Raw genomic sequence first — 22,692 nt, forward strand, 5'->3', positions numbered from 1 at the left:
TATACAGAACCTGCAGGTTAACTAAGGAAAAAGAAATATTAACAGTGGGCATAATGCCTCCGAATGAATTTGTATGTTATAATTTCTACAATTTTTTTTAATCTATGTTGTTTTTATATTAATCTGTGATGTATACATTTTCTGTTAACTTTTCTTGTTTTATATGTCATATTTGTGGTCCTCGGTCGAGTACCTACACAAATAAAATCTTTTTGACTTTTTGACTTTGTATTAAAGGTGAATGTACTCCAAAATTTGCTGTAAAAAGAGGGATAAGACAAGGCTGTGTTTTGGCCCCCTTACTTTTTATTTTATTTATTAATGGTATCGACACGATTTTAAAAAATGTTAAAGCAGACGCCCCCCAGATTAAAGGTGTCCCCATCCCCGTCTTATTGTATGCTGACGACGCCATTTTACTCTCCAGAACTCCTCTGGGCCTACTGCGTCTACTCAATAGATTTTCGGATTTTATTACCGATAGAAAATTAACCATTAATAAGTGGAAAACGCATACAATGACACTCGGGGCAAGAAGTAAATTCGTTAACACCTTTTTTATTGATCAAGTTAAGGTGCAACAAGAAGACAAATTTTGCTATTTGGGTATAACCTTCTCAAAAGATAGAAAATGGACAGATGAATTTAGTAATATCCGTAACAAAATGGCTAAAAGTGCCCATGGTGTCTTTAGGTTTGCTACTAAAGTGGGGGATAGATGAACTAGAGACATGTTGAAAATATATCAAGCAAGATGTATCTCGGTAGCTCTCTATGGGGCTGGTATATGGGGCCACAGGAGTGATCACCCCTTGCAGCAGGAGGAAAATTTGTTTTTGAAAAAGCTCCTGTCCTTACCGACTTCGGCCCCAACCGAGTTAATTCACCAGGAATTGGACATCAATTTTCTCATGGATCTGTTATCTCTGAGACCACTTATGATTTGGCGGTCAATTTGGCTTCAGGAGGAAAAAGCTTTTAACAGATCATTTATTGAGGATTGTATCCTATTGGATAAACACTTAAACATACCCTGGTTAAAATGTGATCGTTTGTTTTTCTGAGATTTTTGATCTAAATGTCTTGACTGACCCCAGTGCAGCCTCTAAGATACCGAAATCGGAGTTTAAAGCTAAATTCCTGGCTTATAAATCAAAGAAACGAGCTTTAGCCTATGGTTCATTAACAACTGTCATGTTCTATAACCGTTATATTGTAACTGAAGGTTTCCCCAAATATTTGGTAGAGGTGACAAGACCATCCCACAAGTTCGTATTGACTAGACTGAGGTTCGGAAAAGCACACCATTTGGTGGCTCTGCCGAACCTCAAGAGACACCCATTAGGGCCTTGCATGTGTGATGGCACATCAAAACAGAGCATTTGCACTTTTTACTGTTCTGTAAACTGTATTCAAATCTGCACACTGTTTATCTGAAACCCATGTTTGTTAAACATGCCGTACGCACAGTTGAACAGGCAATGAGTCTACTTTTTAACTTACAAACTGTCGATATCTGTTTTTTTACTGCAACTTTTTTAATCAAGTGTATTAATAATAGGAAAAGTATGATTTAAAAAAAAAAAAAGAGATCATGTCTGTATCTTTTATTGGCCGTTCATTGCCCTCAATCTGATGTATTTTTATACTATGTGTGATTTGCAATCTGATGCTTTTATAATATGTACGACCCTTCTGTTTTTCTTCTTGTATGTGCTTTTATGGTCATTTTATATGTGCCGAATAAAGCTTCATGAATTGAATGAATATTATAGTGCGATGTAACATAAAGCATGCCATTGACAGAGTGTGAGTTGAGTGATATACCGAACTATGACATCACCATGCCATTCAAGAAGCTAGACATACTGACTGAAATGTGCTGTTTTTTCAGCTATTTTAACACATAAAGTGACTTTTTCTTACCAAACTCGGCTGAGATCCTAGCAGCTATCTCGGGTCTGGGGCCAATATCAGTATACACAAATCTCTTCACTCCAAATGGCTTCAGACGCTTGGCAATGGCTTCACCTGTAAAAGTAAGAGTAGCCATGAGTTGTGTGCTGATGTGGGTATTAGCAGGTGTCCACCACCTTTAACATGATTTACCACAATGCCTGTAGGTCTTCGGTGCTGTTTAGACAATCACCCAAAATATAACAACTGCAATATCAAATGTATCATTATACAAGGAGTGTGCATTTACAGTGCGTTCCCCAATTAGTCTTACACATATTGAAAGTAGAACTGAGTGGACAAACCATTTTCAACCATGTTGTACGAATAATGCTCTATGTACATTGGGAATGTTTGTGATTGGGTAAGCCAAACATATTTTGGCATAGAGGATGAAAGATGCAGGTTAGAACCTGCACACCTTTTACGTGCAGGAGCCACAAAGGTGCAGAATTCGAGCAATGAAAGACATATTAGCAGTTTAGTGAAATACAGAGCACAATCCTGTTTAAATAGATTCATAATTTCTATACAAGCCACAGAACTCGAGCAATGGTGGACATTTTTTATTTATTCCACCTTAAACCTGCAGGCCTGCCTAGGAGGAACAACAAATTACCAAACTACACCAGACACAAAAAGAGATCTAAGCAATGAACCTTTACCTACTGAGACAAGATTTGGAAACTTTGGTAGGTCTCAGCAGATTAAAACAGAGCCAGCAACATGGAAGGGCTTGGCTACTCATCTGGCATTGCCTATGCGTCTCCTGCAGCAGATGTTTTCCATCGCTCTACCACATTGGAAATCAGTGGATTACATTTTCCATTGTGTATTATGCACCTCACCAAACTATGTCACAAACAGTAGCAGGGGGGTTTGCCCTCAAGGACATACATGATTTGAGTTTTCTGCTACAATTTGAGTTACCTGATTGTTGTGTTTGAGCGAGGCTGGGGGGATCTCATACAATCATAATTACTATAAACTAATATCTTGAAGATTAGCAGTCCGAATTTTAATTTCATCAGCCACTTGATAAGCACCATTGTACAGGGTCGGACTGGGACTGATAATATGCCCCGGCACCAAAATAAAAGCGGACTCCATTAGTGAATTAGATAAAAAAAAGTTTTGAACTTGTAAAGGAAAGCTGCATGGGCGTTTTATAAGGTATGGAATGCTGCGTGGATTTGTGCTTGCTGCAGGCATTGCTTTTTTAATATAAGGGAAATCAACAGTAATAAAATCGGCCCAGCAGAATATAAAAACGCCCACACACTGACCTGTCAAAAAAGCTCTTCAGGCACTGCCTGGTTGCCCTATGGGCCAATCCCACCCTGCCATTGCGAGAAACATCCCTTACAACGCAGTCATTACATTGCACTGCTTTTACAATGCAATTGTTACAACGAAACTGTCTTCACATCCCATGCCATTACAACGCATAACATTACAACGTATGTCACTACAACACATGCCATTACAACGCATACCATTACAACGCATGCCATTACAATGCATTCAAAGGTAAGTAATGGAGATTTTTTAGTTTTAGGTTGGGTATGGGTTTTGGGGTAGATGGTAATAGTAATTTTTACCCCTATGCTATCCAACAATTTCCCTACTCTTGCACTCACTGGAGTTAGAATAGTAATATTTACCCCTACAATATCCAACACTTACCCCACTGTTGCCCTAAAAGTATTATGCGTTGTAATGGTATGCGTTGTAATGGTATGCGTTGTAATGGAATGTGTTGTAATGGAATGCGTTGTAATGGTAGTTTTAAAAAATGCATTGTAATGACATGCGTTGCAAAATCATGTGATGTAATGGTAGTTGCGGTGTAAAAACCGCGTGGTAAAAGCATGCTTTGTAAATGTTTGCATTGTAACGTTATATATTTCCTATTCTACCCCTGCAGAGAACGCAGGTTATTCTTGCTCTTAGTTGGAATACTCTGTCAACATTATGCAGCTCAAAGTCTTTCATCAGTGGTGCCTGAATGGTTTCATCTAAATAAGAGGAGTCCAGATTCGGGAGGGTCGAATCCATGTCAGGATACCCACTAGAAATGTAAATTAGCTCTGTTTAGACTCATTGTATACGTTGGACCTCTCAGATTTAAACCTAAATGCACCTGACACAGCTTTGATGGTAGACTATATATTGCAGTAGTCCAAATAGCGTGTTCATTTTCTCTCTTTAAGATAACATATCGAGATTTCGCTTTTTTTATTGGAAAAAGTTGTCCCTCTATGGGTCCCAGAGTAGTGTGCTACCCGCCGAAAAAGTGCCTCGACGCCTCGTCAGGGGTAGTAAGCGCTATATAAATGCAATTACAATACAATACAATATTAAATATGTTTTACAACTGAAACATGTTTATTCCATGTGTTCCATTTAGCAGTGTATATTATATCAGCCTACATAATGCAGGCGGTATTAGTTACTGTAATGTTGGGCCCTAGGCCTGCATTATGCAAAGCAGGGAGACACGGACACCAGGATAGTGTGCTGGTTAGTGGGCCTCGAGCACGTGCGCTCGGCCCCCTTTATTGACCGGGTCACCTGACTCGTGACGCCGGTGGTGGGTGGGTGTATAGTGTGGGTACAATTACTAAAAAGACTAGAACGTGTCCAGCAGGACACTACATTCCTCCCAAACTTTAATAAAAATTAAAGGAACAAAGTCCGAAACTGCGGGAGGAAATAAACACACATTATACTGTTGTCACAATTTTACAAAAGTCTCTTCAGCTGCTTGACGGATGACGACGGTGGAAACTTGCAGCTGGTACTACTAGTTCACATGGGCATGACGTCCTGATGCTCCTTGGATGTGCCTTTCTGGACTTTCAGCCTCGCTCTTGTGGTGACGACAGACAGATGCCAAGATGGTAGATCTGATGGATGTTATTCTCTACCAGTCCGTCTGGTTTCTTCACTGGCGGCAGCACGGCTTCACTTTGCAAAGGAGGGAGTAGCTGAAAGACATCCCTCTCACTAGTACGCCCCTCTCGCGGGTATTCTTCTGCCACAAGATATTCCGGAGGCCCTCTTCATCAGGTTTCCATTGGGCCGGGTGTTCTCCGCAGCGTTGCTCCAACTCCACAGTCTGCGTGTGAATGGAGGAGACAATGAGAGTTTCACCACGAAGTCTGTAGCTCCACCTGGAGGATGGTTGTTTGACTCCTGCCTTTGCGCACAAGTTCCTCTTCCCGGGAAGTGCAGGGTAGATGGCGATGGATCCATCTCTCTTGTCGGGACCCTCTGCCACCGGTGTCCCTGAGGCCTTTGCCCCTTGGATATCCACGGGCTGGTGTTGAGTGGTCAGTTCTCCTTCTGCCAGGACATCTAGGCGCTCTCCCCATCCAGACTTCCGCTCAATCCCAAAGGTGGGTGTTGTCAATGGTCCAGCCTGATCATTCCTGCAGCCGACAGGTTGTCAGAAGACTTGTAAGTAGATGCCTGTTCTTCTCCTTGTATCACCGATGTTCTCCTGGACATGTATGTCACTGTGCTCAATGTTGTGGCGCGTGTCACCTCCTCTTCTGGTGTGTGGTTTGACCTGCCACACCTCTCCACATCTTCCTGGACATTGTTGTTTCTGATGGTGTTATGCCACTTGACTCCTTTCTTCTTTCCATTTCTTCTTCGAGGCGTTGTGCCACTCGTTTTCCATCTTCCTAGACGTTGTTGTTTCTGGTGGCACCATGACCTTCAATTCCTTTCTTCTTTTCTTTTCTTCCTCGCGACGTGGTCCGGTCATCTTGCTGCTCTTGTCCTCCTGACCAGGCTTCTCTGAGCGGCGTGCACTCCGTCCGTTTCCTTCTGGTCTTGTCCTTGCTTTAGGACACTGTCTTCTTTCCACTCTGTGATTGGACCGGTCGCCATGACATTCTTCCTTTGACTGTTTTACTTCTGGTTCTTGATGGGTGTCGCGTCCGCCTTCTTCTGGTCTTCCTCGCGGATCTCTTGTGGGTCCTCTTCCGGACATCTGTTCCACGGACTTCTACTTCTCTCTGATCAGACTTCCTGCCAGGTCTCTCATCGTAAGCGACCATCGTGCTGGTTGGATCCTTCTTTTCTTCCTGGGCGATCATCTGGCTTTATCTTCCTTGCGACCAGACTGGGTGGTCTGCTCTCTCTTCTTTGTGACTAGACCGGGCAGTCGGCTTTACCTTCCTTGCGACCAGACTGGGTGGTCAGCTTTGCCTTCCTTGCGACCAGACTGGGTGGCCGGTTTTCTTCTCCTTGGGACCAGTCTGGGTGGTCGGCTTCCTCCTCTTGCGACCAGACTGGGTGGTCGGCGTCCTCCTGGTGTGTCTTCATGCTTGCGGTGATCTGCGTGATCACTGTTATTTTCTGTGTCAATGCTTTTGCTTTGGCGCACTTTTGTCTGCGCTCTTCGGGTCCTTCTTTGTGTCCGGAGGGTTCCGCCACCGCTCCTGTGACTTTCGCTGGCGTTGTCACGCTACTCAATATGCTGCACTTGGCGCCACCCGGGCGTGGCAGTGTTCTTTCGCTTTGTCTATGGGTGCTTCGCCGCCTGTGGTCCTCTGCTGGGAGTCTGCTTTTCTTTGGCAAGCTTTGGGTCACCCGTGCAGGGCTGCAGTGATCTTTCATTTTCCTTTGGGTGTACAGTTGCCTCGTGGTCTGCTAGCACATGTCATTTGTTGGCTGCAGCAGCTACCCCTGTGCTGTATTGTTGTCTCTCAGGCACACTGCTGCCTGCTAGCCCATGCAGGGCCGGACTGGGAACCGAAACCGGCCCTGGCAAAGTGCTCGGTCGGCCCCCCCTCCCCCCAGGGGGTTGGGGGGTGCGACCGCGCTCTTTGCTAGGGCCGGTTTTCGGCCGATTTTGTTACAGTGCCGTTTTTGCAGCTATGCTGCAAATAACGACCCTGTAACAAAACCGGCCCCCTGGGGCCCAAAACCGGCCCCCACCCTCGCAGCCGACCGGGGGATTGCCCGGTGCCTTCAACGGCCAGTCCGGGCCTGAGCCCATGTCACTCTATGCTATGGCCTGTAATTCGCTGCCATAGTCTTTCATTGTGTGGGCCCAATAGTGTACTTTGGCCACTAGATGGCACTGCAGCGCTTTTCTGTGCGGTTGGCGGCCTTGATTTCTATTCCGAAGCCGGGGCAGGTTCCGTGAGGCTGGCGTGATTGCCCTGTCACCACGGGCATCGCAGGGGTCAAGGAAAAAATGGGGGCAGCTCTTTACGGGTGCTGTATTCTTTACACCTTGATGTCACAGATGATGCAGAGACCTCCAATTGCCTCCGTAAATGCTGCCTGGAGCACACATGTGCAGCCGAGGCCACAACACTCTTCCCCTGTGTCTTTTGCATGCACTTTGAATCTCCTCTGCATGCGGGACCTCGAAACAGAATGCACGGGTGGGCTCTAGTCGGTTGGCGCTTCTGTCCGGGGCCCTTTTCTCACCGGGGCGGCTCACTGCAGGGCACGAGAGGTGCGGGGTAGGCTCCAGGTCACCTCCTCACTCGCATGTCGACCCGGGGCTCAGCTGGCGCCCCGCGGGCCTCTCGGCGGCCGGCGCCGATTCACAGGGGGTGCCCTCTGCGCGGGCAGCTCTCTCCCCCCTTTCTTTCACCGATGAACAGTGGCTGCACAAGCGGGAAAGACCCGCCTCGTCGCCAGTGTAATGTTGGGCCCTAGGCCCGCATTATGCAAAGCAGGGAGACACGGACACCAGGATAGTGTGCTGGTTAATGGGCCTCGAGCACGTGCGCTCGGCCCCCTTTATTGACCGGGTCACCTGACTCGTGACGCTGGTGGTGGGTGGGTGTATATTGTGGGTACAGTTACTAAAAAGACTAGAACGAGTCCAGCAGGACACTACAGTTACCACAGTACAAATTAACTTCTGTGCCAAAAATATTCCAATATGTTTTGAGATCCTAAGAAGAAATACTTGAGTGACAATGATCCAAGCTCTTAAATGACCTCACAAAAAATCATATTAAGAAAAAGAAATGTTCTGCACATGTTTTCAGTTTTCTGTAGGAAATACAAACTGGGGTGGGATCACATTAACAATTTTGTGGTGGCACGATTTGAATTTATTAGGATTGTTGTTCCGAACGTAGACAGTCTTGTGTCCAAGGTATTTGAATTTTTCGATGGCAAAATTGAAACTAAGTTTTATGCTGAGAAATTCAAATACCTTAACACAATGTTTATTACATGATCACGCCAATATTGTTGAGGAATTCAAGTTCCACCAGAACAAAAACGTTTTACTTGATCAAACAGATATTTCAAGGGAACATGGCGGCAGGCTGACGTCTGCCGAGGGAGCTCCAGACCGGGAGGTGGTTTCCCCCGAAGAAAAGGCAGCGACAAAGGCACGAAAACGGTGAGAGCAGAGCGGATGATTTCTAGATTAATGCGAGCGGTACCCTGATGCGTTTATCTCTGTTTTTCCTCATAAAACGGAGAAATAACGACCAAGCGGAGGCGGCGGCGTTTACACCAGTCTAGGAGCGCTCCCGGCACTAGGACCCTGGAGGAGCGGAGGGGCGGAGAGAACGAAGGCGAAGACGGAGACTGATTCAGGAAGTGAAAGCGGCCGGTGGGGAGTGAGTCACCCAACGTGCATCGGCGGTGTGTTATGAGCTCGATCAGGCCTCTTCCAGAATTTAATTCTGGTCCTACGGATGGTGAAGTTAAAGGAATCTGTATCCCTTCCACAGCACATGAGGAGAGGAGGTATCTCGGCAGAATAGTGCGGGGGTCGAGGGACTGGGCTTATGCGTGGGGGCAAGCTAGGCGGCTGTTGGCAAGAGTAAGCCTCAGCTCGCCACTAACCAATAATTTTGTTTATCGTGCCTCACTAAAGGAGGGAGAGGAGAAGGGGGTCCAAACATCCAGGCACCAGAGGGGCTCGGTTGGCCTGGAACTGAGCAGTGGAGAGGTATTATGTAAGCTACAGCGTTTGCTACAGGATAAGGGCATGGACTTAGGAGTAAGTTCAATACCTGAGAATCTGCTTATACACCCCAGGCAAGATGAGGAGATAGTCGTACTCCCAGAGAACTTGGTAGGTGAGGAGAATAAGAACAAGACTGCCACTAAAGATAAGGGAAAGATTAAGGTGCCTTCAAACATACCTTTTAATATACCCTCCAATATACCCTATAACGTATTTTCCCCCCCACCCTCCCTTACATCCAAACCTCTAGTCAGGAATAGGTATCAGTTGAGGTCAAGATTCGCGTTACAGAAGTCAGGAGTTGAGGTTCCCGCCACCGTCTCTACAGGGGTCATCCCAATCTCCCCGATAGGAAGAAGGAGGGGTAGGAGTAATATCGTGGGGGAAGTGGGGGAAGTGATTAAGCAAAAGCAAAAGCAAAAGCAAAAGCAGAAGTTGCTGAAGACCTGCGGGACAGTCCCAAAGCCCACCCCTTCCTTAAAGGCCTATTTTAAAATAATGGAGAAGGTAGTTGACACCCCAACAGGGGGAGGGAGTATCCCCTGTCCCAGCTCTTCAGGATCCCCGGGTCCATCTAGCCACCCTACGTCAAAGGACCCACAAAGTGTCAGGAATTTATCAGATCATATTTCTCCTGATATACCAGGCATTTCCTTCGCTGTGACTCTAAAAAATAGTTATACGGTATTGGGACAGTTAGAGGATGCAATAAGTCAAGAGAGTCAGGAGAGAGCAGAGGAAGAGCTAGTGCAAGATGATGAAACCGGAACCAGAATAGAGGGAGGACCTTTAGGTCAGAGGCCGGCACAGGCCGCCCTGGCTAGCCCCCCACCCCCTGCAAGATCGTTGGTGACAGTCCCGGACGTAGGTTTGTCACAGGTGGGAGCCCTCCTCTTAAGTCTTAGAGAGGACTTGCTGACAAAACTTGATCAGAAGTTTGACACATCCGAGGCCAACCAAAAAATCATTCATGATCAGTGCGCCAGTTTGGAGCAAAAATTGGTGGATGTCAGTAAGCGCACAGAGGAGCTCGAGGAAGATGTTAGTCTCCTAAAAGGAGCCTCACAAAGACATGAAAGAGATATTGAGACATTAAGAGCGCGAAACAGGGACCTTCAAATGGACGTGGAAAGATTAGAAATCCACTCAAGAAGGAACAATCTGAAGTTTTTGAAAATACCTGAAGGGTTGGAAAATGGGGATGTTAAAGCCTTTATCTGCAAAATCCTCAGAGAGGGCGTCCTAAAAGACAGTCCAGAAATAGATCTTGAGAGAGAGATACAAAGAGCCCACAGAGATCCTTTCAGGCAGCGCTCCGGAAGGTCAGAACCACGAAAGATCCTGGTGAATTTTCTATCCTTTTCGGTCAAAGAATTAATCTTGAGTAAAGCTCTGAAGGAAAAATCCCTACAATTAGGTGCAGCAAACTATATGATCCGTTCTGATGTAGGGAAAATAACAGCACAAAGACAGTGGGAGTTGGGGAGTCGAATGCCTGAGCTGAGGAGCTTAGGGGCACAGGTGCAGATGAAGTTCCCTGCCTTCTTGAGAGTGGTTTGGAAAAACAAAACTCATAACTTTAATTCAGTACAAGATGTCGACTCCTTCCTTATTTTGATGCGTGAGAAAACGTATGAGTAAGATAAATAGGACTCTGAAAAGCCCCGGGGGGTTTGAGAGCAAAATTAGTAAGATAATTAGCTTAGAATCTAAGTAACACGTGTATTAAGGTAATTAATGGTGTGTGTGGGGTCTCGGGGTGCCAGTAGTTTTCAAGAGCAAAGAAAGAAATGGTAAAGAAAATTAGGAGGTGGAAAAAAGAAGGGAAAAAAGAGGGAAAACAAAAAAAAAAAGAAATAATATAAAAATAAAAATAAAATTTCTTACCAGATAAAGGGTGTTTAATTTGGAAAAGTAGGGAAAGGGGAAGAATAGATTAATCTATCTAGCTTTTGTCGTACATATATAGTATAATAAACCACAAGGGTTTCCACCGGGGGGTCTGGAGAGCTCCCGACTGGCGACATGATCGCCGTAGGAGTAAAGGGGGGGGGTTCCTCAGGGGAGGGGGGGAGGAGGGAGGGGAGCAGGGGGAAAAAGTAAAATAAATCCTCATATCGGTTTGAAAATAATTCTTGCTCAGGTAGGGAACTGGCTCAAAATTCTTAAGGTGATGTTAGAGAATTATGGCCGATACGACATATAGCATAAAATTTATAAGCTGGAATGTTAATGGGTTAAGAGACAGGACCAAAGCAAGAAGGATCATAGATTTTTTGTTTAGATCAGGGGCACATATTTGTCTATTAGAGGAGACACATGTGGAGAGGGAAGAATGCAGTCAAATATTTGGGAGATGTAGATGAATCCAGGATATTATTTCCTCGGGACAAAGCGGTAGCACAAGGGGGGTGGCCGTGATTATTAGAGCAGGCATGGGGATTAGGTTGATAAAACACGAAACAGACATTTCAGGCAGATGGTTGATAGCTTCTTTGATGGTAGGAAGCGCCCCTCTTGTCTGCGCAGTCTACTATGGCCCGAATCTAGACGCCCCGGGGGCTTTGATGAAACTTAAAACCAACTTAATAGAGACAACAGGCCCAATAATTGTAGGGGGAGACTTTAATCTTATTTTTGAAAGAGATCTAGATAGAACATCAAGAGTGAGATTTTACCCCCCAAAAAAAACCAGTTTAGAACTTAAGAATATTATGAGGGATTTTAATTTGATGGACATTTGGAGATTCAAAAATCCAGGGGGAAGAGATTTTTCTTTCTATAGTAGAAGATATGGGCATCACTCTAGGATAGATTTCTTCCTGGTAGATAAGAACCTCTCATCGGCAGTCAACTCTATATCATATGTCCCTGCAATTCTATCAGATCACTCAGTGGTGGAAATGGTAGTCAATATGAAACAGAAAAAACATTACAGGAGATGGACACTGGATCGGACGCTGCTGCTGGATGAAGGGGTCAGACGGATTTAGTGACCCAGTCTGAAGAATTCTTTACAGTCAATACAGGGTCAGCAAATAAACAAATCGTCTGGGAATCGTATAAAGCTTTTTCCCGAGGTTTGTTAACAACCCTGATGATCAGGAGGAATAGACTGAGGAAAGAGAAAAGGGAAGCATGGATTTCAAGAATTAAGCTTAAGGAGCTGGAGTTACAGAGGGCATCGGCAGAGGAGTCGGATAACAGGCAAATCCTTCAGAGAGAGCTCGATTGTCTGCGAGCAGAATTTCAAGCAGGGTTGGACAAGGATCTGAAGGAAAAGTGGGACATTAGTAATTTACAGCAGTTTGCTTACGGTGAGAAGTGTGGGCGTCTCCTGGCCTGGAAGGCCCGAGCGGACAGAACAAGAAATCAGATAGATAGTTTGGTTTTATCAAGTACAGGGGAAAATACTAACGAGGATGACTGTATAAGAGAAGAAGCAAAGAGATACATGCAGTCCCTATATGGACCTAACTCCTCTATGGGTAAGCAACAAGCAGAATCCTGGTTTGCAAATGTTCAGCTCCCTAAGTTATCTGAGTCAGACAGCTCTTACCTTAGTTCAGAAATCAAAGAAGGGGAAGTCAGGGCTCAGTTGGCGAAAATGGCTAAGGGCAAAGCCACAGGCCCAGATGGGCTTCCAGTGGAGATGTTTAAGATTGTTTTAGAGCAGATCATAGGGGTTCTGACTCTATTATTCAACGAAGGACCCGAGTAGGATAGAGTCCTACAGGTCCATTTCATTACTAAATGTGGACTATAAAATATTTGCGGGGGTACTGGCTACGAGACTAGCAAAGGTAGTAAAATCGGTAGTACATTGTGACCAAAGGGGCTTCATTCCGGACAGGCAGCTCAATGAGTTGACTTTTCAAGTGGTAGCAGCGATTGATCTGGCTCAAGAAAAGAAGCTGCCTCTGACCATAGTAGCAGTAGACGCCGCGAAGGCATTTGACCAGGTAGACTGGAACTACATGTGGTTGGCGATGGAAAAATTTGGCTTTCCGATGAACTACATAACAGCCATTAAGCTGCTATACTCAGCCCCGACAGCAAAGGTCCTAGTAAATGGTTCATTGACTGAGCAGTTTCATATCTCCCGAGGTACTCGACAGGGATGTCCCCCCTTTTGTTTGACTTATATATAGAGCCTTTCGTTTGTTTATTAAGAGCTGATCCAATAATTAAACCCTTTAAGATGGCGGATATGGAGCTTAAGCTGGCATTGTATGCTGATGACCTGTTAATGTATACGATAAATCCGGATGTAGCGATTCCCAGACTATTAGATGTTGCAAAGGGGTTTGGTAATACTTCGGGGTACTCAATTAATGCCGAAAAGACGGAAATAATGGAATGGAATCAGCAGTCTAGTTCGATGGGGAAGAAGAATAAAATGAGGTATCTGGGAATCCATCTGGTCAATGAGATAGATGAAATCCCCAAAATTAATTTAGAAAGGGTCATTGTGAGAAGTTGGCCTGGTAGGGGATGTTTCCAATTCTGGAACCACCTACTACCTGACCAAACAATCCCCTTATGGTGTCTGGTTGTAAGTCAACCTTATTAGACAAGCTATCCTAGTGGTAGCATGGACTAAGCAGCCTAAAGGCTTAACTTAAGAGGTCGTGTTAAGCGAGCTGTTTTACCACATACAATCCTGTAATACCAAATGAAAGGACACCACACAAGTATATATTATAAAAATATATGTGTTTATTACTAAAAACAATCCCCAGTATTCTTTATGAATAAAGGGGCACAAGCGTTAAATCAAAAGCACTGTTTAAACATACAAAGTTGCACAATTATGGATGAGGGCAGGGGGCCACTCAAACCATATACTAAACAAGTGGTATAAGAGAGGCCACTCGAACAGTGGTTAGGCCTAGGGCCTAGGGAATCGCTGGGAGCAGTCAGGACAAGCAATGCTGAAGTCGGGAATGGCCCTCGGGATTCGGGAGATGTGCGGAAAGCGCACGCATGCACCAATGTTAACCAATGGTGCGTAAAAGTCAAATAGTTAAAGTTTAAGGACACTTCCGCTGAACCTAGAGGAACAAAACTTAACACACAGACCCTAGAGGTGTGCACCAGTGTGGGAACACCGGCGGAGCAAAGTTACCTCACCCACAGGAAGTGGGTGCACAGGGTCGAAGTGGCGTCGGGTTTTGACACGCAGGCTCTTGGTGCTTGAAGCTGAAAGGGCTGCAGGCAGGGTGAAGACGAAGTGTCCGGTGGAGTCCAAGGGTGGACTCAAGTTGTAGAGTACCTGAAAGCAGAGGGGACAGAGTCTGGGTCACTCAGCAGTGACCAGGGTGGAACCAGGACGGAACCAGGCAATGTCGGGCGCAATCAGGTGGTCGTCGAGGCGCTTCTCTTCGCTGTCACGTGGGCTCTGGGGCATCTGCGACGTCCAGGAGCAGGTCACGATCTGTCCCACGCAGGCTCTCACCGTCGGTGCAGTCGGCTTCCGGTTTGGAGCAAACAAGCCTTGGTAAGAGCAATCCACGCGGGATTGGAAGATGGCGTCTCACTCGGACCAGGAAGGTCAGAGTCGGGGCTCCCTTTCAGGGGAGCTGGTGTGGATCTGGAGCAACCAGAATCACGAGTCTTCTTTTGTAGTTCGTCGGCACAGGGACCACAAGCCAGCTGGCAAGTGACCGGGCCAACGCGTTGAGCCAAATCGTGCCAAAGGGCCCCACGCAGCACTCGTCGAGTGTGGAGGGCTGAACTTCGGCTCAGGAGTAGCTCAGGGTGGGGGCTTCTCAAACCCCGGTGTACAGCTTCGAGGGTCACTCGTGGGCTGCACGGTCAGCGTCTCGTGGTCACTTCAAGATGGCGTGCCCCACGCTTCCGGTCGCCTCCACGGGTCTCAGCTTTGCAGGGACTGTGGATCGGGCTGTTAGAAGCTGGGCAGGCTTGATCTCGTCGATCTCAGTCGCTCGAGTTCCGGCGGGAACTGCAACCAAGTAGACGTCGAGGGCTGGATGGTGCCTGCTGCTGCAGGGTGGTCACTCCTTGACCACAAGGGAGATTCTTCGGGCTTCCACGTTGAGATGGAGGGCGAAGGGTCCAGAATATCGTTTCAAATGTTTCTTCCAGGAAATCTGATGTGCATTGGCACTGCTCCCACTCTTATTCGAATCTGGTGGGCGTGATTACCTGCTAGGTCCCCTCCTATGGGTGGGACCCAGGAAGTGGGTGGATACACCCCCTTCCTTTGATCCAGGCCGCCCTGGCACGAGGGCTGGAGTGCCCCAGAACCGGTTTGGCCGGATTATGCAAGGGGCAGCCTTGTGCGCCCCAGGCAGTGTCTGGTTTCTTTCAAACCTCCCTGCTACAATACACTATCTCCTGTCTGGAGGGCGGTGACACCCTCCTGTGACAGGAAACCCTTTGTCCAGGACCCCCTTGACTGGGTTTCGGTCAGCTCCAGGGGTCCAGACATTTGTCTGTGGCAGAGGCATCCATTTTGTGGATCTTAAGGCCTTTGGAGAAATCAACCGCATTAAAGCAAAGTAACATGTCTTACCCCTCTAGAGGGGTGGAATGCCATCCCCGTCGCCAGAACTGGCGAGGGGATGGTATTCCAAAGCGTATGACACCTTACACGACATGTTTTGATAAAGCCAAACCAGAGTTGCTAAATAACCGCGAGGATTATAAGGCACTTAATAGTATATGGTATGGCATTATCCTGAAACAGCTTAGGGATTTGTTCCCGACGGCTGCAGACAGGCTCAGCTCATGCTAGAGCTCCATCTCACATAAAAACCATGCACCCAGCCTCCAGGATTGGTGAGGCCTGTCTATAGGAGTGGCTCACAGGTTTACATGTGTCCAGATATAGGTTTAGACATAGGTATACTATATCTAAGCAAGGGGTGTGTACACCACCTTACCCCAGCTGAGTGATCAGCCAGTTGTGTCAATTTAAGAACCAGCCAGGGGTGGCAAAAGATATGCTGCAGCCCCTGGTAGGCCTTAGTGGCTCCTGTGCCCTGTGCACCTATAGTGCATTCTACAGGGGCTGACAAGGAGTCCATTTCCAATTGGTATGTACCTAGGGTACATGGAATCCATTTTACAGAGAGAGCAGATGGCCTGGGGCCCTGATTAGCAGGGAACCAGGTCAACTAAGTCAAAAAACCAGCTAAACACAGGCAAAAAATCTGGGGTAACCATAGTCAGGTAGCCACCTTCCTACATAACCCCCCCCCAAACGAAAGGAGATAAGGCTATCCTTGGCCAGGTAAGCCTATATTGCCTGAGTGGCCATATAAGGAAGTACCTGCACTAGCATGGGTACCCCCTGTCTCATGGTCCACTAAGCAGTCCCTCACCCTTTGGGTATTAGAGGGTCTCCACCATAGGGAATCACTACCTTGGGTGTGTTTATGCAAAGTTAAAGGCTGGTTTGGATATGGAGTATTGAAGTTAGGCTCTACTAAGTTAGGGCTTGGCTTCCTCCAATTATCTTCCACCAGGTGTGCCTTTCTTTCTTTAACTGAGTTGCACTGTGCTCTCAGGGTCAGCCTCTGGCTACCTAAAGCTGGAGGCTGGGTCCCTCTGTTTGGCTGGCTGGAGGGACAGTTCAGGTTTGGGCCCCTTGGGTCCCAGGTTTGGCTGTGCCCAACAGAATCCATCTGTGGGAGGTCCCTAACTACTTTTAAGGGGGCTCCCTCAGGAGTTTTTAAAGTTTTCACCTTACTAGGGCTACTAGTTTTGGTGCACCTAATCTTTTGATGGGGGTGCTTTATTTGACAGGGGGCCCTCTGGGTCTCACTGTCCTTCTTGTCCTCTGCAGCCCTGGGCTGGCTAAGGCAAGGGAGAGAGGGGCAGGTTACCTGCTCCAGACTGGGTCCCACCTGAGAAGGGTCCACTGACATCAGAGGTTCTGTCAGGCTAGGCCCAACCACCTCTGGGGCAGTTCCTTCATCAGGGGTAAGATCAGTTCCCTGAGGAGGCTGATCCTGTCCTAAAGTCTGGTGAGGGGGAGATTTCTCTTCCTCCTCCATGCTCTCAGTTTGTGTGGAGTTATCCATCATTTCAGGTTTCACAACACACGTGTCAGTTTGAGTTTGGGCTGTGGCCATCACAGCCCCACCAACCTTTTCAGGAGGAGACTCAGTTTGGGTTTCTGCTGTTATCATAACAGCCTTGCTATTCTGTTCAGGAAGAGCTTTTGCTAAAGATGGGGCAGGGAGTATCTCCGCCCTACCAACCTTTTCAGGAAGGACATCTTGAATTGGGGCTGTAGCCATTACAGCCCCACTAACCTTTCCATTGGAATGCACCATTCTAGAATGGGTTTCCTGTTCAACCTCAGCCCAGGCTGAGATCTCCAAATCATTACCAAGTAGGCAGTCTACAGGCAAGTTTGGTGACACTGCCACTCTCTTTGGGCCAATGACACCTCCCCAGCTGAGACTTACTACTGCCATGGGATGATTTGTTTGGATTCCATCAATGTTTGTAACCTGGTATGTGGCACCAGGTAAAAGTTGCTTAGAGGGGACTAGGCCATCAGCCACCATGGTGATGCTAGCCCCTGTGTCTCTAAAAGCCTCAACTTTCAAACCATTGATGATGGGTTCTTGTCTATACTTGCTCAAAGTATTTGGGCAAGCAGAGAAGTTGGCAAACCCCATGCCAACCTCATAAACAAGATCATTGGGTGATGGGGACCTGGATAGGCCAGGGTCCACCTGATTTCCAAAAGTAAACCCACCCAGATTCCTGGGTGTGCTTCCACTTCCTGGGGGATTACTGCTGACAGTAACAGGAGGTGTTGAAGCTGGCTTTGGAGGTATATTTTCTTTATTGTTATTCTTGGGACAACAGTTGTCTGTTTTGTAATGCCCCACCTGTTTACAGGCATAACAATAAGGCTTTTTCTCTGTTGAAGAAGTGTCTTGGGACCCACCCCCATTCTTGGAGTTTTGGGGCCCTGGGGAAGTCTTTTCTTTATTTTTATCCCCACCCTTATCTTGAGGCTTGGGAGACTCCTTCTTCTGGTTACTGTCCTGATTCTTAGGCCTAATCCTGGTTCTGACCCATTTGTCTGCCTTCTTTCCCAATTCTTGGGGAGAGGTCAGATCAGAGTCTACCAGGTGCTGGTGTAAGAGCTGGTTCTGACAATTACTTAGGATCTGCTCCCTCATAATCAAATTATACAATCCTGTAAAGTCATGTACTTTGCTGCCATGTAGCCAACCCTCCAGAGCCTTAGTTGCACAATCAACAAAATCAGTCCAGTCCTGAGTCTGTGTCTTCTGGGTGTCTCTGAACTTCAACCTGTACTGTTCAGTGGTTAAGCCAAACCCATCTATCAGAACACTCTTCAGGACTTTGTAATTGTTTGCATCCTCATGTCTGACAGTGAGGAGCTTGTCCCTCCCTTTCTCTGAAAAGGAGTACCATAAGATTGCTGCCCACTGTTCCTCAGGAACCTGCTGTACCATGCAGGCTCTCTCAAGAGCAGTCATCCATTTGTGGATGTCATCCCCTTCTTTGAAGGGGGGCACAATCTTTGTCAGGTTTCTACTATCATAGGACCTGGGTTTCTCTTTAGGAATATTGCTGCCACCAGTGGCATCTAAGCCACACAATTTCTGCTCTCTTGCCAAGGCAAGTTTAGCTTGAGCCAAGGCTACCTCCTCCCTCTCTATCTGGAGTTTGACAGCCCTCATTCTGGCCCTATGTTCTAGCTTTTGAGAAGCACCCATGCTTCTCTGTGATTCTCTGGAGGCACTAGAAATATGAGAGTCCCCTGAGGGGGATCTCACTCTTCTGTTGCCTGGGAGAATAACATGTTGGGTTCTGGGGAGGTGCTGGCCCTCTCCATTCCCCAGTAGGTCCAAGTTGGCCTGGCTAAGCCTACCAACTGGAACCTGGCTACCCTGATCCTGTACTTCTAAGTCCTCAACTTCTGAGTCCTCATCATCCTCCTCTTCAGGGGGATCAACTGCAGGGGGGTTCCCTTCAGTTCCTGTATCTAGGGAAGCTGCTTTTGCCCTCTCTAAGTCATCCTGTTCTAGGAGTCCTATCAGGATTAGGCAGGTGGGGCTTCTGCCCCTTTTTAACCCTCTTGCTTTGCACAAGACAATCAAGTCTCTGCGGGTTAGTTTGTCATATCCAGAAGTTGCCTGGGTAGGGTCAACTGTCACAGGACTAGACCCTGAGGCCTTTCCTGTGTCGGACATGGTTACTAGTGAGGTGTAAGTGGTGCACTTACCTACACTAAGTGTTTTCCTACTGGACCTTGCTAGTGAGTTGTAGTCAGGGGTGTGCTACTCCCTTCAACCTACAACTACTAAGTTCAGTAGAACTTAATATGCTAAGCTTTTGATTTTATATGTACCTAGAGGTACTTGATGTGATCTTTCAATTTGATATAAAGATTGCAATGGTAAAACAACAGCAAGCTCAAATCCGCACCGCTGCTCACCAATGTGAGAAGTTGGCCTGGTAGGGGATGTTTCCAATTCTGGAACCACCTACTACCTGACCAAACAATCCCCTTATGGTGTCTGGTTGTAAGTCAACCTTATTAGACAAGCTATCCTAGTGGTAGCATGGACTAAGCAGCCTAAAGGCTTAACTTAAGAGGTCGTGTTAAGCGAGCTGTTTTACCACATACAATCCTGTAATACCAAATGAAAGGACACCACACAAGTATATATTATAAAAATATATGTGTTTATTACTAAAAACAATCCCCAGTATTCTTTATGAATAAAGGGGCACAAGCGTTAAATCAAAAGCACTGTTTAAACATACAAAGTTGCACAATTATGGATGAGGGCAGGGGGCCACTCAAACCATATACTAAACAAGTGGTATAAGAGAGGCCACTCGAACAGTGGTTAGGCCTAGGGCCTAGGGAATCGCTGGGAGCAGTCAGGACAAGCAATGCTGAAGTCGGGAATGGCCCTCGGGATTCGGGAGATGTGCGGAAAGCGCACGCATGCACCAATGTTAACCAATGGTGCGTAAAAGTCAAATAGTTAAAGTTTAAGGACACTTCCGCTGAACCTAGAGGAACAAAACTTAACACACAGACCCTAGAGGTGTGCACCAGTGTGGGAACACCGGCGGAGCAAAGTTACCTCACCCACAGGAAGTGGGTGCACAGGGTCGAAGTGGCGTCGGGTTTTGACACGCAGGCTCTTGGTGCTTGAAGCTGAAAGGGCTGCAGGCAGGGTGAAGACGAAGTGTCCGGTGGAGTCCAAGGGTGGACTCAAGTTGTAGAGTACCTGAAAGCAGAGGGGACAGAGTCTGGGTCACTCAGCAGTGACCAGGGTGGAACCAGGACGGAACCAGGCAATGTCGGGCGCAATCAGGTGGTCGTCGAGGCGCTTCTCTTCGCTGTCACGTGGGCTCTGGGGCATCTGCGACGTCCAGGAGCAGGTCACGATCTGTCCCACGCAGGCTCTCACCGTCGGTGCAGTCGGCTTCCGGTTTGGAGCAAACAAGCCTTGGTAAGAGCAATCCACGCGGGATTGGAAGATGGCGTCTCACTCGGACCAGGAAGGTCAGAGTCGGGGCTCCCTTTCAGGGGAGCTGGTGTGGATCTGGAGCAACCAGAATCACGAGTCTTCTTTTGTAGTTCGTCGGCACAGGGACCACAAGCCAGCTGGCAAGTGACCGGGCCAACGCGTTGAGCCAAATCGTGCCAAAGGGCCCCACGCAGCACTCGTCGAGTGTGGAGGGCTGAACTTCGGCTCAGGAGTAGCTCAGGGTGGGGGCTTCTCAAACCCCGGTGTACAGCTTCGAGGGTCACTCGTGGGCTGCACGGTCAGCGTCTCGTGGTCACTTCAAGATGGCGTGCCCCACGCTTCCGGTCGCCTCCACGGGTCTCAGCTTTGCAGGGACTGTGGATCGGGCTGTTAGAAGCTGGGCAGGCTTGATCTCGTCGATCTCAGTCGCTCGAGTTCCGGCGGGAACTGCAACCAAGTAGACGTCGAGGGCTGGATGGTGCCTGCTGCTGCAGGGTGGTCACTCCTTGACCACAAGGGAGATTCTTCGGGCTTCCACGTTGAGATGGAGGGCGAAGGGTCCAGAATATCGTTTCAAATGTTTCTTCCAGGAAATCTGATGTGCATTGGCACTGCTCCCACTCTTATTCGAATCTGGTGGGCGTGATTACCTGCTAGGTCCCCTCCTATGGGTGGGACCCAGGAAGTGGGTGGATACACCCCCTTCCTTTGATCCAGGCCGCCCTGGCACGAGGGCTGGAGTGCCCCAGAACCGGTTTGGCCGGATTATGCAAGGGGCAGCCTTGTGCGCCCCAGGCAGTGTCTGGTTTCTTTCAAACCTCCCTGCTACAATACACTATCTCCTGTCTGGAGGGCGGTGACACCCTCCTGTGACAGGAAACCCTTTGTCCAGGACCCCCTTGACTGGGTTTCGGTCAGCTCCAGGGGTCCAGACATTTGTCTGTGGCAGAGGCATCCATTTTGTGGATCTTAAGGCCTTTGGAGAAATCAACCGCATTAAAGCAAAGTAACATGTCTTACCCCTCTAGAGGGGTGGAATGCCATCCCCGTCGCCAGAACTGGCGAGGGGATGGTATTCCAAAGCGTATGACACCTTACACGACATGTTTTGATAAAGCCAAACCAGAGTTGCTAAATAACCGCGAGGATTATAAGGCACTTAATAGTATATGGTATGGCATTATCCTGAAACAGCTTAGGGATTTGTTCCCGACGGCTGCAGACAGGCTCAGCTCATGCTAGAGCTCCATCTCACATAAAAACCATGCACCCAGCCTCCAGGATTGGTGAGGCCTGTCTATAGGAGTGGCTCACAGGTTTACATGTGTCCAGATATAGGTTTAGACATAGGTATACTATATCTAAGCAAGGGGTGTGTACACCACCTTACCCCAGCTGAGTGATCAGCCAGTTGTGTCAATTTAAGAACCAGCCAGGGGTGGCAAAAGATATGCTGCAGCCCCTGGTAGGCCTTAGTGGCTCCTGTGCCCTGTGCACCTATAGTGCATTCTACAGGGGCTGACAAGGAGTCCATTTCCAATTGGTATGTACCTAGGGTACATGGAATCCATTTTACAGAGAGAGCAGATGGCCTGGGGCCCTGATTAGCAGGGAACCAGGTCAACTAAGTCAAAAAACCAGCTAAACACAGGCAAAAAATCTGGGGTAACCATAGTCAGGTAGCCACCTTCCTACAGTCATTAAAGACACAATTGTTTTATTGCAACGTTGGTCCTCTCTGCCTTTAAATATATATGGGAGAGTGAATCTCCTGAAAATGATAGTGCTTCCTAAGGTCACTTTTCTATTTAATGCAATCCCATTATCTTTTCCAGCACCCTTAATTAAAAAACTACAAGGAAAATTGGGCTCATTCATTTGGAATGCCAAAGGCCCTCGTATAGCATGGAAGAAATTAAGAAGGGGTCTCAAGACAGGAGGGCTAGCGTTTCCAGAATTAATGTTGTATTGCCATGCTTTTCATTTTAAGCATTTCAGAATTATGGCGGGCCATATGGACCAATCATCAATGGGGTTGCTATTCTCCGTTTTATTAAAGGACATCCCTCAGGGATCTAGTTTCTTTCTTTACAAGTTTGGGGACCCAACATTTTTCAAGAAAGTAAGGTTGAAGATTTTAAGGTCAGCTTTGAAAAATTGGGTATTTGTAAGGACTAAACTAAACATCTCTTATTATGCGCCGCAGGCACCCTTATGGGACTCACCAGGCCTCCCTGCCTGCCTTAATGATCAACTATCACTACC

The 22,692-nt window shown here is 47.3% G+C and overlaps 1 protein-coding gene across 1 annotated transcript in view; it reads right to left on the reverse strand.

Annotated features, from left to right (window-relative positions):
* The window catches only part of LOC144818783 (glyoxylate reductase/hydroxypyruvate reductase-like), a 228,384-nt gene that overhangs the window by 48,733 nt on the left and 156,959 nt on the right, over window positions 1-22,692 (reverse strand). Inside the window, exon 6 of the mRNA XM_078676526.1 lies at window positions 1,927-2,031. Within this exon, the coding sequence (XP_078532652.1) occupies window positions 1,927-2,031 (105 nt within the window). The remainder of the gene's footprint in view (window positions 1-1,926; window positions 2,032-22,692) is intronic.

Source organism: Lissotriton helveticus, chromosome 2_1 (assembly GCF_964261635.1).
Source record: "Lissotriton helveticus chromosome 2_1, aLisHel1.1, whole genome shotgun sequence".
NCBI lineage: Eukaryota > Metazoa > Chordata > Amphibia > Caudata > Salamandridae > Lissotriton > Lissotriton helveticus.